The following is a 17,901-nucleotide window of genomic DNA, read 5'->3' on the forward strand; positions in this document are numbered from 1 at the left end:
ACAAAATTCATGCAAGCGCAGCCCTACGTGTCCCTACAGGTGGGGACTCCTGTCTCTTGAGTTTGCTGCTAGATTCCCGGCATTCAAACTGTTCCCAGGGGCAGAGCAGGTGCTGGGCAAACACCTACGGGGTAAATGAATCGTAACCCTCTGAAATGTCCCACATTCACAGCTACGTTCCCAGTTTTCTGCGGGGTGGTGAGTGCAGCTGTTCTGTGACAGTCACTGGACAGACTGGGCTCATCCAGTTCCCAGGAGGTGACGTCACAGGCCCCGGGGGCTGGCGCCTCCCTCAGCTTTCCCTCAGTGTCTTGGGTGACTCTGCCAGCATCCAGAACAAAATCATAACTTAAAAGTGAAACTAAGGGGCACCTGGGTGGCTCAGTTGGTTGAGGATCTGCCCATGGTTAAGGTCATGGTCCCGGGATCGAGTCCCGCATCGGGCTCCCTGCTCCGCGGGGAGTCTTCCCCCTCTCCCTCTGCCTGCTGCTCCCCCTGCTTGAGTGTACCTGCTCCCTCTCTCTCTGTCTCTCTCTCTCTCTCTCTGCCAAATAAGGAAATAAAATCTTTAAAATTTTTAAGTGAAACCAAAATAAGAAACAACTTGCGAAAATACAGGGCACTGGTTAAAGTAAATTAGCCAACCTACTCCAAGAAATATTATGTTGCCATTAAAGACGTCATTTACAAAGTACCTCATGATACAGAGAAAGCCTTATATTAAAATGTTAAATCAACAACAGGAAATAAAAACACAGGGGCTACATGGTTATAATTTATAAAACAATGTACACACAGAAAGGAGACTGGGAGAAAACAGGGTATCCGTGATGTTCTAAGATAGTCCGTTAAGGAAGTGAAGACCAGGTTCCACTCCCCCGTCTTCTCTGTCCTCCCAAGCTTTCTTCAGTACAGATACACTTGTTTTACAATGAAAAGAAAATAAATTTCATATATTTTTACCCTTCCCTTGTGATATAAGCTACTGAAGAAGAGGGTGCTTGATCAGAGAGGAAAGCCGCTGTGATGTGACCGTTTTGCCAAGTCTCACAAACCCTCAGTCCCTTTCCCCTCAACAAAAATCACCTGCTCTGAGTGGATATGACAGAAAAAGTCAAATAGTAGATTTCATCAAGACAGGTCGCAAAATGCAATTTACTGTCTGAGCTCAAATTAAAATGAGTCTTTTAAAAAACTGAAATGAGGGGCACCCAGGTGGCTCAGCGGGTTAGGGGTCGACTCTTAGTTTTGGCTCAGGTCATGAACTCAGAGTGGTGAGATCAAGCCCCGGAGTCCGGCTCTGTGCTCAGCGGGGAGTCTGCTTGAGATTCTCTCTCTACCCTTCCCCCACTTGCATACACATTCTCTCTATCAAATAAATAAATCTTTAAAAACAAAACAAAAAAAAAAAAACTGAGGGGCGCCTGGGTTGCTCAATTCGTTAAGCATCTGCCTTCAGCTAAGGTCATGATCCCAGGGTCCTGGGAGGGAGCCCCACATTGGACTCCTGCTCACTGGGGAGTCTGCTTCTCCCTCTGCCTCTGCCCCTCCACCTCCCACTTGTGTGCTCTCTAATAAAAAAAAAAAATCTTTAAAAAATAATAAAAATTGGGGCACCTGGGTGGCTCAGTGGGTTAAGCCTCTGCCTTCTGCTCAGGTCATGATCTCAGGGTCCTGGGATCAAGCCCTGCATCTGGCTCTCTGCTTGGCGGGGAGCCTGCTTCCCCCCTCTCTCTGCCTGCCTCTCTGCCTCGTTGTGACCTCTCTCTCTGTGTGTGTCAAATAAATAAATGAAATCTTTAAAAAAAAATTAAAAATTAAAATTAAGAGAAAACTGAAATGAAGTCTTTGTCATTCTAAACCAAAACCACTCTTTTTTTTTTTAAAAAAGATTTTTATTTGTCAGAGAGAGAGAGAGCGAGCGAGCACAAGCAGGCAGAGCAGCAGGCAGAGGCAGAAAGAGAACCAGGCTCCCCGCTGAGCAGAGAGCCCAACGTGGGACTCGATCCCCGGACCCTGAGATCATGACCTGAGCCGAGGCAGATACTTAACCCACTGAGCCACCCAGGCGTCCCCAGATCCGTTCTCAAAGGAAAAAACCCCTCTGGTCCTCAGTCTCATCATCCGGAAAGCAGGGCTGTCAGGAGGAACAGGGTGTGCTCAAAACTCTAGAACACTGCCGGGCACCTAGTTAGCATGCAGCGGTGGTTAGCAACCGTTAAAATCGTCATCAAATTCCTCTGGCACGATCCAAGTAACTAGAAGGAGCAACAAACCATACAAAGCACAGCCTGACGTGTGACTGCCGGGAGCTCTTTAGGCCAAAGGAAGCGGCCAGTGACTCCAGCCCCTTCACCTGGCAGAGCACGTGGTACATGTTTCAGGTTGGGGGGGCGGGGAGGGGTAGCTCCAGTCCCCATGACTTTTTTTTTTTTAAGATTTTATTTATTCATTTGACAGAGAGAGACAGAGTGAGAGAGGGAACACAGCAGAGGAGTGGGAGAGGGAGACGCAGGCTTCCCGCGGAGCAGCGAGCCTGATGCGGGGCTCGATCCCACGACCCTGAGATCATGACCTGAGCTGAAGGCAGACGCTTAACGACTGAGCCACCCAGGCGCCCTTCCAGTCGCCGTGACTTTGCAACATGCTCACAGACAGCTCTGGAGACAGGACTATCTAAAGAGAACTGCTAAGGAACTCATCATCAATTAAGAATGAAGGCTTATTAGTAACATCAACAGATACCCCGCTTGCCAAAATGGGCATAAGTAGGTTACTTCCGGTATGAGTTTGCTAGGGTTGCCATAATAAAGCACCACAGGATGGGTGCCTTAAATAGAACTTTATTTTCTCCCAGTTCTGGAGGCTAGAAGTCCAAGGTCAAGGTGTAGGCAAGGTGGGTTTCTCCTCGGCCTCTCCCCTTGGTTTGCAGAGGGATGTGCTGCTCCTGGGTCCTCACATGGTCTTTCCTCCCACCCCTGGCATCTCACTTGTGTGTCCCTGTTTCCACTTCTCATAACGACACCGGTCAGACTGGAACAGGGCCCATCCTAAGAGCCTCACGTTAACTTAATCACGTCTTTTTTAAAGGCTCTATCGCCAAATACAGGAGTCACAGTCCGAGGGCCTGGAGGTTAAGGCTTTAACAGAGAATCTGTGAAGGGCTACACCGCAGCCCCTAACACTTCCCAGGGGCTCTCTTCCAACCACTCAGGCAGCCACTGAATCAGAAAGCTGAACTCAGAGTGAGGAGCAAAAGTCCCAGCATGAACTTCCTGCCTAACAGGTATTTCCTTAAGAAATAAAAGGGAGGGAGGAAGAGGGAGGGAAGGGGGAGGGAGGGAGGGAGAGAGAAAGGGGCAACCTTCACAGGACACTAAGGGACAAGTGAATACTCATACCCTTAGCCCAGTGGCTCCTAATAGGTGCAATTTTGCCCCCTCCCACCCCCACTCCCCAACCCCTGGCACAGGGGGACCCTGGGCAATGTCTGCGACGTCTCTGGTTGTCATGACTGGGTGGAGGACGTTGTTGGCATCCAGTGGGCGGGGCCCGGGCTGCTGTCACACATCCAACAACAGACAGGACAGCCCCCACAACAGACAACTGTCACACCCCAAATGTCAACAGTGCCGAGGCTGAGAGCTGCTGAGGTCCCACCTGGCCAGGTCTGACTTCACCCTGTGTCACAGCAGATGGCCCGGCAGAGGGTGGGAGATCCTGCCAGGCCCCATTCTACGGGGAGGGCACTGTCCACGCGCCACCCTGCTTCCTCCTCAGCGAGGCAGGCCAAAGGCTCCTCCTCCTGGCATTTGGCAAATGCCACAGAGACCTGACTGTGAGGACAAAAGCATCCAACTGCCCTTCATTTCCCACCGGGTGCCTCGCTCTCCCTGGGCCCCTTCCAACTGCCCCTCCCATAATCCCCCCAGACTGTTTATACAATGATAAAGGCAACATTAAGATCCCAAATTGACCCGGTAAACTAGCCACTGTTTAAAAATCATGTTTAGGGGCGCCTGGGTGGCTCAGTGGGTTAAAGCCTCTGCCTTCAGCTCAGGTCATGATCCCAGGGTCCTGGGATCCAGCCCCACATCGGGCTCTCTGCTCTGCAGGGGGACTGCTTCCTCCTCTCTCTCTGCCTGCCTCTCTGCCTAGTTGTGATTTCTCTCTGTCAAATAAATTAAAAATATTAAAAAAATAAATAAATAAAATAAAAATCATGTTTAAAAAAAAAATCTTGTCTTTCATGGATAACTTGGCAAAACAAAAAAATGTTTTAATCTATTAGCAAAATCAGATTATTCCATTTCCTCCCCCCTTACAGCAATATTACAGTATTTTTAGGCTAAAAGCAACATTTTAGCACAGGTGGCCACTCCCTAAAGATCAGACACGTCTGGGAGCACATCTACAAACTTCACGATCTTTGACGGAATTCATACTGTTCTTCAAGTCAGTTCTCTGTTTTTCATGGAAATGTATGTTGAAAGGAAACTCACTATCACTACAACAACAACAACAAAAAAGCAAGTATCACTTGGCACAAACAGAAAGAACCATAAAAATAATTGCTAGCCTTTCAGTGTCTGGCCATGGGCCACCCAAAGTGATCTTTGGCAACGTTTCTCCTCCAATCTTTCCAAATCACACAAATGAGAGAAAACAGATACGAGCTTAAGAATTGGGCACTGTTCTGGGCAAACAGGCAATGTGGTCCGTGGAACCTCCAACTCTTGGTTTCGGCTCAGGTCCTGAGATCAAGCCCCACGTCAGGCTCCTCACTCAGCACAGAGTCTGCTTGAGATCCTCTCTCTTTCCCTCTGCCTGCCCCCTGCACGTTCTGTCGGTCCTTTAAGATAAATAAACAAATCTTTTAAAAAAACAAAAAGCAGGCCATGACATCTGGGCAGCTCAGTCGCTTAAGCACCTGCCTTCAGCTCAGGTCGATTCTAGGGTCCTGGGATCGAGTCCTGTATGGGGCTCCCGGCTGAGCAGGGAGCACATTTCTCCCTCTGCCTGCCACTCCCCTTGCATGTGCTCACTCGTACACACTCTCTCTCTGACAAATAAATAAATTAAATTAAATTTAAAAAATTCAGCACCGTTCCAGCTCTTTAGGTAAAAGTCATTGATAAGAACATTACAAGTAGTCTTTTTCTTTTTTTTTCTTTAAGATTTTATTTATTTATTTGACAGACAGAGATCACAAGTAGGCAGAGAGGCAGGCAGAGAGAGAGGAGGAAGCAGGCTCCCCACTGAGCAGAGAGCCCGATGCAGGGCTTGATCCCAGGACCCTGAGATCGTGACCTGAGCAGAAGGCAGAGGCTTAACCCACTGAGCCACCCAGGAGCCCCACAAGTAGTCTTTTTCTTTAGAAATTAAACCAAAGTCCAGTCACTGTCATAAGTGAAGCTGGAGGCACCCCACATCCATTCCCAAAAGCGGCCACAAAATACCAGCAGAGTGAATTCAGGACTTTCATCGTTTGCACTTGGGAACGATGCTAAAAGAAAGTTCTATTCTGGGAACAGCCAAAAATCCAAAGATGCATTGGTCGGTGCCTCTCCTCTTCAAGCTTGTTGCATGGGTGCCTTAGGTCAACGTCAAACGGCCACACTCTCTCTCTGGCACCGGCATGCAGGGCCTCCAGCCACTGGCCTTCCTCCAGGAAGCCCCCTAAAGCATGGCTCCCACATCACCTCTACGCTTCAGCATCCCTGCCTGGGTCTGTAATTCCAACCCCCTGGCGTCACTGCCTGGTTCCGGGCAGGGACTCGGTAACAGGAAATGGTTAGCGTAAGTGCAGCCGACCGGGCTGGCGGAGGACGCGGAGGGCACTTTCCAGCGGGCCGCTGTCCAGGCTTGTCTCGACTGTTCTCGTCCAAGGGGGCAAAGAGCTGTTTACACAACTCTCCATTCCACCACGGGGAGGGGCAGGGCTGGGGGCTACGGATGTCACTGATCAGCATGCCCCCCTCCTCCGTCCTGCCCCAAGCACACCTCTGTACCCTATACACCCAATACCACGCCACGGTGTCAACATACACACACACACACACACACACACCCCTATATACATCCGATCCTCATTATTTGTGGTTTCTGTATTTGCAAATCCACCCACTACCTAAAATTTATAACCTCAAAATCAACACTCATAGCAGCGTCGTGGTCACTCATAGACACGTGTGGCAAAACATCCGTACCGCCTCTCACAACTCCCCCAGATGAGGTGGGACAGCGCGACACGTCCAGTCCAGCTCCACACTGTACGCGCGGGCCCTTCCCACCGTCTACGTAGGGCCACGCTTTGTGCACTTTGGAGCTTTTTGTTAGTGACCATCACTATTTCAAAGAGCCCCCAAGCATAGCGCTGACATGCTGTCCAGTGTCCTGAGAATAGGAAGCTTTATGAGTCGCAGCGCTGCTGGTCACAAATCCACGACTAATGAATCGAAAACATATATTAAATACAGAGTCCTGGGCGCCTGGGTGGCTCAGTGGGTTAAGCCTCGGCCTTCAGTTCAGGTCATGATCTCAGGGTCCTGGGATCGAGTCCCGCATCGGGCTCTCTGCTTGGCAGGGAGCCTGCTTCTTCCTCCTCCTCTCTCTCTGCCTACTTGTGATCTCTGTCAAATAAATAAATAAAATCTTTAAAAAAATTAAATAAATACAGAGTCTTTAAACCAAAACATACCTTTAAAATAGGTAAAACATGACCAGAAGCTTGCAGAGAACTAACCCTGTGTCTCCACCAGGAGCAATGGCTCAGTCTTGGCCAATTCAGGGCTGGCAGGGACCTCCTGGAACATAATCACCGTGAATAACGAGAATCCACCAAACTATGTCTAATACTACCTCCGTCGTGTCAAAAGAGAAAAGGCATCTTAACGCCACAAATTATGGCTTCAGACCGTTCCGTGGAATAAAGGTCTGCATAAGAACTCCCTGCACTGGCATTTTTTCTGCTGTCACACAGGCAGTGACATCCACGTCACCGAGGGACCCGGGTCCTGGCACGGTGCCGAGGACTGCTGCAAAGCCACAGAGTCTCGCACAGCCCTAGACGCGGTCATGTGGGCTTCTCGTGGCATCAAGCCCCCTGCGGGGTATTTTCCAGCTCAAGTTCGTCCTCAACTAGAGCCTCTCCAGAGACCGAGGAAGAGGAGGACACAATGTCATCCAGTGCGAGAGTCCCACCCTCCAGGCCAGGAGAAGAACAATTTCTAAGGCTCACCAGCCCTCCCAACACTCCCCTGCACGCCCGAGGGCCGGCCAGCCACATGCCCTCCCCATTTCCTCCTGTTGCCCAAGAGGGAGCTGAGGCACAGAGGGGAGAAGACAGTGGTCCGGAGCAACAGGGGTGGTCAGGACCAACCCTGGAAAAAGGGTAAAACTGGTCCGTTCATCTATGTCTGTGTGGCCCCAGAACCCAAACTCTTTCATGAACAAATCCACAAAGCCGGCACTCAGTCTGGGCTGGGTATTTGAAACCACAGCCTACAGATTTCTTATCTTTGTTCTCCCGGTGGTTTGGAAAATGTGATATCCCTTAAAGAGCTACCATTCCCAAATTCTCTATCCTGCAGCCACGTGCCCCCCCGCCAAAATCATTCATTGTTCCTGGAGGGAAGAAGAACTCAACTGAGGAAAAAGGACATGTAGGGAGCCGAGCAGACCTGAGCAGAACACCTGCTCGGAGAAATGCTCCCAAGTTCTCCTAACTGGGAGGCAGGTTCACCAGAGCTCTCGTTAGTTTCTGCTGTATGCGCCTGGCTATTAATTGCTTGACCTTTTTGAGCCTCAGTTTCTTTATCAGCAAAACAAGCATAAAAAGTACCAACCTTGGGCACCTGGGTGGCTCAGTGGATTAAAGCCTCTGCCTTGGGCTCAGGTTATGATCCCCGGGTCCTGGGATGGAGCCCCAAATCAGGCTCTCTGCTCAGCAGGGAGCCTGCTTCCTCCTCTCTCTCTGCCTGCCTCTCTGCCTAGTTGTAATCTCCATCAAATAAATAAATAAAATCTTAAAAAAAAAAAAAAGTACCAATGTCAAAGGGGCACCGTGCAGGGCAGGCAAGAAAACCTTAGTTCAGAGCCGAGGCACTAAAGACTCCCATCGGCAGTCAGGGAGCGGGTCACGGAACACATCCGTTTAAATTCTGCACCCTCTGGGACACCTGGTGACTGGTTGGGCGTCTGCCCTTGGCTCAGGTCACGATCCAGGGTCCCTGGGATGGGGTCCCTCATCAGGCTCATCAGGCTCCCTGCTCAGCGTCTGCCTCTCCCTCTGCCTGCGGCTCCCCCTGCTTGTGTTCTCTTTCTCTGATAACTAACTAAATAAATAACATTTTAATTAAGTCTGCATCCTCAAGCAAAAGGTAAGCATGAGCTCTGAGCCTTGCCATGCCTCTGCAGTACCCAGCAGGCAGGCCTCCCCCACCCCGCCTGCCCAGACCCCCTGGGATGTGAAGCCAGGGCAGGAATGTGCTCCCGGGCTTAGGGGATCCACCCATCCAGCACTGGTCCCCTCGCTGCTGTAACCCATCACCACATGTCTATCATCCTACAGTTCTGGAGGTCAAGAGTCCACAGCAGGTCTCACCCGTCTCCAATCAAGATGTCAGCAGGGCCAGTTCCCTCTGGAGGCTGTTTGTTTCCTTGAAGTTTCCCGTTTCCAGATGCACCCCCTCACTTCCCCCTACCCTGTCCCCCGCACGCGCTCCCTTCTCCATCTTCAAGCCAGCAGCCCTCCTCTCCCAGGGTCTCTCGGACTCACTCTCCTCATTTCAAGGGCGCTTACTGGGCCCACCTGGCTAATCCAGGGCAGTCTCCCCATCTCAAAATCATTCACTTAATCGCACTGGCAAAGTCCGTTTTGCCATGGAAGTTCATACACTCCCAGGTCCAGGGGCCATCGTTCTGCCCGCCACCCCCCTGCATGCCGTATCCTTGGCGGCAATCCAGATTTCGTATTCTTTTACTCTTTTCCGTTAAAGCTTGACTACTTGCATGGATGGCATATAAGGTTTCTCACATAAATCATCCACCGAAAAAACTCCTCACTAGAATATGCAGGTTTTATTTATTTATTTTTTAAAAGATTTATTCATTAGAGAGGCGCCTGGATGGCTCAGTGGGTTAAAGCCTCTGCCTTCGGCTCGGGCCATGATCTCAGGGTCCTGGGATCGAGCCCCACATCGGGCTCTCTGCTCAGCAGGGAGCCTGCTTCCTCCTCTATCTCTCTGCCTGCCTCTCTGCCTGCTTGTAGTCTCTGTCAAATAAATAAATAAAATCTTAAAAAAAAAAGATTTATTCATTAGAGAGAGAAAAAGAGAGAGAAAGTACGCACACAGAAGCAGGGGGAGAGGCAGTGGGAGAGGGAGAAGCAGACACCCACTGAGCAGGGAGCCCGTCGTGGGGCTTGATCCCAGGACATGGAAATCATGACCTGAGCTGAAGGCAGACGCTTAACCATCTGAGCCACCCAGGCACCCCAAGATTCTTATATTTAAAGATGAAAACTCACCTCACAAGCCCAGACACCACCTAAGCTTCTATCCCTCGGTGAAGGAAAAGAGACAACGGCGGAGGGAACCCAGGGTGTCTTCTCTCTGCCTGAGGCTCCCTTCTGGTACTCACACCCCCAAGTTTCCCACCCCCACGCTCACATCATGTGGTTAAAACTTGGTGCATCCATCAGCGAAGACTGTGGGCCACAGAGTCACGTCAGAAGAAGGAGTGAGCAGCATTCTGAGAAGCCCAACAGACTTCTGCCTGGATTATCGAGAAAAGGTTACCATCCCCCATCCGCCAGGAGACCATAAACTGGAGATCAGCTTCAGACATTCCTTCTCTCAAAAAGGACTTACTCTGGGCACCTACTCTGTGCCAGCCTCTGTGTGATGGTGATTAAGCTGTCACCAACCGGGGCCCCACTGTTCCCAGCCAAATGATCACACAAGCCCATGTCACACTCCAACTGTGCAAGACAAGAAGCAGAGAGGCTCTGAGTGGGATCTGATCGCTCATCAGGGACATCAGGGAAGGCGCCCCTGAGGATGGGAGACCCAGTAAGGCTTCATTGACTAGGTGAAGAGGGAAGAGGACATTCCAGGCAGAGAACAGGATGTGCAAAGGTCCTGTGTCCAGAGGGACCTCAGGAGGAGATAGTGAACACAGTGTGGCTACAGGGGAAAGGGGCCAGGCTACAGTATACAGTGATGAAGGTGATGATGGAAGGAAGCAGGGGCCCCAGCAGAACTTTCTGTGATGGTAGAAATGACGTACTTTCATCATCCCACACACAGGCCCTGCCCACACGCAGGTACTGGGGACTGAAAGGTGGCTAGTGCCACTAAGGCGCTAAATTTTTAACTGTGTGTAATTCTGATTATTCTAACTCTGAATGTAAATAGCCACATGAGGCTCATGACCACCATGGTGGACGGCACAGGGCCTCGAGAAATGGAAAGCTACAAGAGGGCTTCGAGCAAAACGTTTTCATGATCAGAGCATCTGGCCACATCTGCTCTGGCCGCAGGGTGGACCCCTCACTGGCCAGTGGACACCTCTGATGCAGGGAGGTAAGTGACAACAGTGATGGTGACGGTGGCCTTGAGGGACACGTGTGCAGACTGCCGTGTGCCCGGCAGTTTGGAGTGGGGGAGGGAGGGGGAACGTGGGAGGCGTTGGTAAAGGATGAGCCGGGGAAGATGAGGGCAAAGGCGTCATCTGGGATGACGCCTGGGTTTCCAGATTGTGCCACTGAGGAGACAGCACCGGCTCTGGGAGCTTGGGAACACCAGAGGACGGAAGACCAGGCTTGTGGTGGGAGCCAGACCGTGAGTTTGCTTTTGAGCAGGCTGAGGGCAGGAGTCAGGAGGCGGACAGACGACTTGGTTCTCTGGTAGGGTGGCCACTGAGGCCGTATGGGTATGGGTGAGCTCCACCCAGACTTCTAAAGGGAAGGAGGTCCAGGACCAAATCTTGAGTAGCCACCATGCATGGTGAAAGAGGAGGCAGAACCATCCCGTCATGGAGGACACAGGAAACACTGACACACTGCCTCTCTAAAACTCAGGGTACGCAGGAGAAATGAAAGCCTTTGTCCACAAAGAGACTTGAATGTTCTTTATGGTATTAGTTATAATACACAAAAACCAGAAATAATCCAAATGTCCATTTTGGTAAAAAAAAAAAAAAAAGTAATATACCCCTATATAATATACCCTATTATATATTATAGGGTATATTATTATATATATAATAGGGTATATAATATTATATATTATATATTATATATTATAGGGTATATAATATTATATATTATATTATATATATTATATATATTATAGGGTATATATATTATAGGGGTATATTACTTTTTTTTATATATTATAGGGTATATTATATACCCTATTAAGCAATAAAAAGGCACTTTGAAACCACTGTGCTGAAAGAAACCAGACACAAAGATGACATATTGCATGATTTACATGAAATTTCCAAAAAATGCAAACCTATGGAAATAGAGACATCAGTGGGACCAAGTGCAAATGGGCATGAGGACGGAAGTGTTTGAAAACCAGACTGTGGGGACGCCTGGGTGGCTCAGTTGGTTAAGCGGCTGCCTTCGGCTCAGGTCATGATCCCGGTATCCTGGGATGGAGTCCCACATCGGGTTCCTTGCTGGGCAGGGAGCCTGCTTCTCCCTCTTCCTCTGCCTGCCTCTCTGTCTGCCTGTTCTCTCTCTCTCTCTCTCTGACAAATAAAGAAAGAAAGAAAGAAAGAAAACCAGACCGTGATGATAACAGCACCAACTCTGTAACTTTACTTTTATTATTTTTACCCTTATTTTTAAGTAATCTCTACAGCCAATGTGGGGCTTGAACTCACAACCCAGAGATCAAGTCTCACGGTCTTCCCGATAAGCCAGCCAGGCACCCCATTAACTTTATTTAAAAAAAAAAAAAAAAATCAATGACTTGTGAGGCACCTGGGTGGGTCAGTCAGTTAAGTTAATCATGAGCTGGGCCTTGATCTCAGGGTCCTGGGATCGAGGGTCCTGGGATCGAGCCCCGCTTTGGGCTCCCTGCTCAGTGGGGAGTCTGCCTCTTCCTCTCTCCCTCCTTGTTCATGCTTGTACTCGTTCTGATAAATAAAATCTTATAAAGTAAAAAAAATCAACAAACTGTACATTTACTACATAAGTATTTTGTTATGTAAATTATGCCTCAATAAAATTGTTAAAAAAAATTTAGTAGGGGTGCCTGGGTGGCTTAGTGGGTTAAAGCCTCTGCCTTCGGCTCAGGTCATGGTCCCAGGGTCCTGGGATGGAGCCCCACATCGGGCTCTCTGCTCAGCAGGGAGCCTGCTTCCCTTCCTCTGTCTCTGCCTGCCTCTCTGCCTACTTGTGATCTCTGTCAAATAAATAAATAAAATCTTAAAAAAAAAAAAAGATTTAGTAGAATATGACCCTCATCAGCTCTTCCTAAACCCAGTTCATTGTCTGGAACTTCCTAGTCCAAATACATCAAAAATCAAAGCATCCTCATCCAATACGGCCACGAAGTCTTAGTTCAGCCAGAGCACAAGCTTCATGCCCTACAATATCCCACCAGCACCTCCACATTCCTGTTTGGAGTAGCTGAAAGCAGATAATCATTTTCCCAGCTTTGATCAGAACAGAGTCATGAGACCCATGGTATTTTTACCTTTCTCTCAACACAGCCTTCCGGAACGCTCCCAGTAGCAAATCTCATGCAGAGGCCTGTCTATCCCCATTCGCCCCAGCAAATACTAAGATGTACTGAGTGCTTACTGTTCTAAACTGTACATGGATTAAGTCTCTAAAACGACCCTCTGAGGTAGCCAGAATTCTTGTTCATCCCACTTTACAGATGGAAAAACTGAGACCCAGAGAGGTGAAATAATTTTCCCAAAGTCAAATAACTAGTCAGAGATGGAGCCTGGACTTGAACCAAGCTCCTCAACTCTGGAACCCACACTCCTCGCAGCCAACGCCTGGTCCTTCACCAAGAAGGGAACTCCGTTCAGGGAGCAACAAAGCTCGTGAAGTCAGAGAATGGTTTCCAGCAACGCTGTGCGCAAGCCATGTTTCCTACCTGAGCCACTGCGAAAAGTTTCCCAGCATCAGGATGTGGAAACTTAATCGAGAGAAAAGAGCATTGGAGCCACAGGATTCCTTCAGCGAATAAACTACATGTCCTGGTAACATACACTGAGTGACCCTCTGTCTCCTGGGACTCACAGCACCTACGTTTTTGGTTTAACCATAAAACCCCCAACCATCCTACAGCTTAGAGCCATTTAGACGAAATGAGTCGACTGGGTTCAAATCCACCCCCTCACACTGGCTATCTCTGTGACCTCACACAAATGATTTAACATCACTGAATCTTAACTTCCCTTGTCTATAAATGAGGAAACTAGCTCCCAAAACCCATACCGTCATTACAAGGACTAAAACAGGGCTACTGGGGCGCCCGGGTGGCTCAGTTGGTTAACCGTCTGCCTTCGGCTCAGGTCATGATCTCGGTGTCCTGGGATGGAGCCTCCATAGGGCTCCCTGCTCAGCGGGGAGCCTAGGTCTCCCTCTCCCTCTGCCCTTCCCCACACTGCTTGTGCGAGCACGCGAGGGTGACAGAGAGAGAAAGCATGTGTGCTCTCTCATTCTCTCTCTCAAATAAAATCTTCAAAAAAAAAAAGGCTATTTATCTCAAGTACTCAGAGAGCCTGACCAACCACCAACAGGAAGTCCCTGATTCATGACAATCCGAATTCGGATTTTTCAACTTTATTACAGTGCAAAATCTACATGCATTTGATATCAAATTTCGAACTGTAATCATTTCCCAGTGATGCGATCTCCGTCGTGATGCTGGGCAGCAGTGAGCCCCTGCTGGCCACGTGATCACAGGGGTGAGAACTGAGGCACTGATAACCACCTCATTCCCATGCAACCATTCTGCCACTTCCAATACAATATTCAATACATTACGTGAAATATGCAGCACTTTGTTATCAAACAGGCTTTATGTGACGTGATTTCCCCAACGGTAGGCTACCTTAAGTGTTCTGAGCATGTTTAAGGCGGGCCAGGCTAAACTATGATGTTCCTTAGGTTAAGTGTAGGAAATGCACTTTCGACTTCAGATATTTTCAACTTACAACAGGTTTATCGGGATGTAACCCCATCCAAAGTCCACAAACATTTGCACATCGCAAGGGGCTCCTTGCTCAGCTGGGAGTCAGCTTCTCCCTCTGCCTGCCATTCCCCCTGCCTGCGCCTCTCTCCCTAATAGACAAAATCCTTAAAAGAAAAAAAGTACAGGAACATCTGTATTAGTTTCTTCTTCCCTTAACTCCCCCCCATTATATTTCAGGAAGCTTCTGCACCACTCTGCTTCCAAAGTGTTTCCAAACACCCAGATTCCCACCTTGATGTGGCTACTCCTAAAAATGCAAATTAAATACGAAAAAATACACATATGCCTGGCTCTCCTGATAGAGGATCTGAATCTCAATCAGAGTCACTGTTTAGGAAATAAATTAGTTCCAAAGTGGCAAATTCTAAAAGGGAGTGTGTTCCTCTACTCCAACACCAAACAAATTTTGTTAACTGCCTGCACCGCTCCCTCTGACCCCCATATTAACAGTACATCTCTATCCTGGTAATCATCACTTTTAAATAATTACCTGCATTTCTCTCTCTTGCACCGGATCAGGGGTTCTCAACGACCACAGCACAGTAAAATCATACCGGGGCCTTTAAAGAATAAAACAGATACCCAGGTCCCACCCCAGATTATTTCAAAGGTTTAACACAGGGGCAGAGATGGTAGTTGTTAAGGTCCCGAGGTGATTTCAATGCACAGCCAGCGTCAGGAGGCCTGTACAAGTTTGAAAGGGCTTGGTTTTTTTGTGTTTTTGTTTTTTATTTTGTGTGTGTGTGTGTTTAAAGATTTCATTTATTTATTTGAGAGAGAGACGGAGTGGTGAGGAGGAGCAGGTGAGGATAGGAGAGAGGGAGGGAGGAAGGGGGGAAGAGAGAGAGAGAAAGAAAAGCAAACTTCCCAGAGAGCAGGAAGGCCCCACACGGGGCTCAATCCCAGGTACTGGAGAGCATGACCCCAGCCAAAGGCAGATGCCCAACCTGCTGGGCCACCCAGTCGCCCTCGACAAGGCTTGTTTAATTAATCTTTGCATTCCCGTCACCTGGCACCGCCCCTGCACCAAGTAGGCGGCTCATAATTGTTTTTAAACCCGAATTGTAACTAAAGGACTTGAGTCCACTGATAACACAAATCCATTAAAGTATTTACCGAGGGTGTATCTCACACGCGGACACTATCCAGGCACAGAGCTCAAGTTAATCATCATTGTTTAGCCTTGAGTAGTCAGGATTAAAAGACGCGAGCACAGTGCAAGGAGGGCTGAAGGGCTGTCTTCTCGGCCGGACCGACCCTGAGCGCAATCTCCATTTCGCAGCATCTCCCCCGCAGTCCTTAACCTCACTGCGCTCCTTTCTCCTCTGTTTTACATCAACGGTGGCCTCCGGAAAAATCAAGGAAGATGGGGACAAAGATCCCACAAAATGGCAGCTAGCGTCACTCTTTTCACTTTTTTTTTTTTTTTTCTTAATTCCACGCACACCTGATGGAGGAAAGCCACCCTAAAGGCGCACCCTCCCCGCCTCCTGCACCAAGCGACTGACGCTGCATTCAGCAGCGGCCACAAGGAAATGGCCTGAGAGCGCAGGATGTTAAGGGAAAGGGCGGGTCCAAGGCCGCAGCCCCGCCCAGTTCCCGGCCTCAGCCGTCAGGGGACGTCAACCTCACCTGGGCAGCCTGGGAAAAAGCACATTTCTAGGTTCCACCCCCACCCCAAGAACTCTGATTGGCGGGTCTGGCCAAGGCCAGGGAATGTGCATTTATTTTAACCATCACCCCCCCCCCATCAATCCTTACCCCCAGGTAAGTCTGTCGCAGGCATGAGTCCCTCACAATCTCAACAGGTCACTGCCATCCTCCGAACGGAAGGACGGCGGGACGCAAAATACCTACCCGTCCTCTCTCTCTAGGAGAAGGAAACGCACGCCTAGGTGGCCCTGGGGTCTGCCCATGCGGGGAAGGCACAGCAGGTGGCCACCCCCACCCCTGCCAGGGGGGCTCCTTCCCTCAGATAGTGGGGAGCCGGAGGTCCTCCCGTGGACCAGGAGGAGCCCCGCCCAGCCTCCTGCGGCTGCGGGTTTCAGAGCCACCCGGGGCCGGGAGGGCAAGGCGGCGTCCTGAGGCTGGGACGCGGAGGCGCTGATGGGGGACCCCGCGGCGGGTCTGCGGAGGAGGCCGAGCCTCGCCCCACCACTAAGCTCAGCATATCCGGGCTCCCGAGGGCCGTTCCCAGGCGCGGAGCAAGGTTTGATGTGGACCAGATCGTAATCACAACGACGAGGAGTAATCAGGAAACAATAAAGGGGTGAAAAGGCACGGCTGGTCTTAATTCCGCGCGCGGTAAACAGCGCCGGGGCGGGTTCGGCTCCTCGGGGTTTCTAAGGAAGGTGGGCAGGAGTGCAAGGCAGCCGCGCGCTCGGGCCCAGAAGGGACCGGATCGCCCGCGGGGCCCGGGCCCGAGCTGCAGCGGGGATGACCCGCCCGCCTCCCCGGCCAGCCGCCGGCTCATGGCGCCGGGTGCGGCGCGGCCAACCTGTCAGGCCCGGCCAGGCCGCCCCGGCGCCCAACCCCGGCCCGCGCGGACAAAGGCGGCCGCCGTCCCCGGGCCCCGCTCACCCGGCGCGGGGCCTGCTGTCCATCCGCTTCTTCTGGCGCACCGGCTGCAGCGGGATGTTGTCCGTCATGTCGCCCGCGCCGCCCGCCTTGGCCGCCGCGCCCCCCGCGCCGCCTGGGCCGCCGCCCGGTCCGGCCTCCGCGCCGCCGCCCGCCGGCGCCGCGCCGCCCCGGGGGAGGAGGCGGCGGCAGCGGGCGGGCCGGGCCCGCAGCGAGGGGGCGAGCTCGCGAGCGCCGGGCCACGCGCGGAGCCGCCCGCGCGGCCCGACCGACGGACACGGGCGCACCATGGGCCCGAGCTCCGCGCTGCGCCCGCTCACCCCGCGCCGCGCCTGCCACGGGGGGCGGCCGGCTGTGTCCGCGCCGCCGCCGCCGCAGTGTCCCCGCCCCCCGCCCGCGCCGCGCGCCCCCCACGCGCGCCCACCCGGCCACGCGCCCCCCGCCCACGCCTCGCCGTGCGCGCGCCCGCCGGCCTCCCCCCCAACCCCATCCGCGGCTCTCCCGCACAAGCACACACCGGTCGCGTTCCCCCGTCCCACCGGGGGCATTTCCTCTCGTGGTCACGCTGGCACCAACATGCACTGCCAGGCTCGAGCCCTGCAGACACGCTCTCATTCTCACCCGCTTGTTCCCTGTCGTCGTCCCCTTTCACAACCACATGCGCACCCTGCCACCTCACCCCCCCCCCCGACATCTACGATCACGCGTGCACACACACATACACACGCCGTCACCTCACCCCCTGACATCCACGATCACACACCTGTACACCCTACCACACTCACCCCGCATTGGTCTCCCTCCTCTCCCCATCCTGAATCTTAGGCCTCATGCTTGGGGGCTCCAGGATCACAATCGCACACCCTACCTCACTCCACTTTCAGTCCCCCTCACACACCCTCACTCTCCCGCCTGGATCCCTGGGATTCGCAATCACACACATGCACACACTCATTGTCACACTCCCTCCCTCAGCTGCCTCTGGGGCTTACACTTGCCCTCCCAGGCCCTCGCACACATTCCAGCATGCTGAGACTCTCACACACACGCACACCTGACCCCTCCACCCAGACCCACATCCACACCTAGGTGT

The 17,901-nt window shown here is 51.5% G+C and overlaps 1 protein-coding gene across 3 annotated transcripts in view; it reads right to left on the bottom strand.

Moving 5' to 3' along the window:
- Window positions 1-17,423, bottom strand: part of ATP9A (ATPase phospholipid transporting 9A (putative)) — a 133,050-nt gene extending 115,627 nt beyond the window's left edge. The window contains exon 1 of one of the 3 annotated variants that reach the window (XM_045980134.1): window positions 17,326-17,423. In XM_045980134.1, coding sequence (XP_045836090.1) covers window positions 17,326-17,423 — 98 coding nt within the window. Of the gene's footprint in view, window positions 1-16,088; window positions 16,393-16,811; window positions 16,962-17,325 lie in introns of those variants that run through there. The other 2 variants (XM_045980133.1, XM_045980135.1) reach the window with 2 other exon arrangements.
- Between the last annotated feature and the right edge of the window lie 478 nt (window positions 17,424-17,901).

This window comes from Meles meles, chromosome 16, assembly GCF_922984935.1.
Source record: "Meles meles chromosome 16, mMelMel3.1 paternal haplotype, whole genome shotgun sequence".
NCBI classification, from domain to species: domain Eukaryota; kingdom Metazoa; phylum Chordata; class Mammalia; order Carnivora; family Mustelidae; genus Meles; species Meles meles.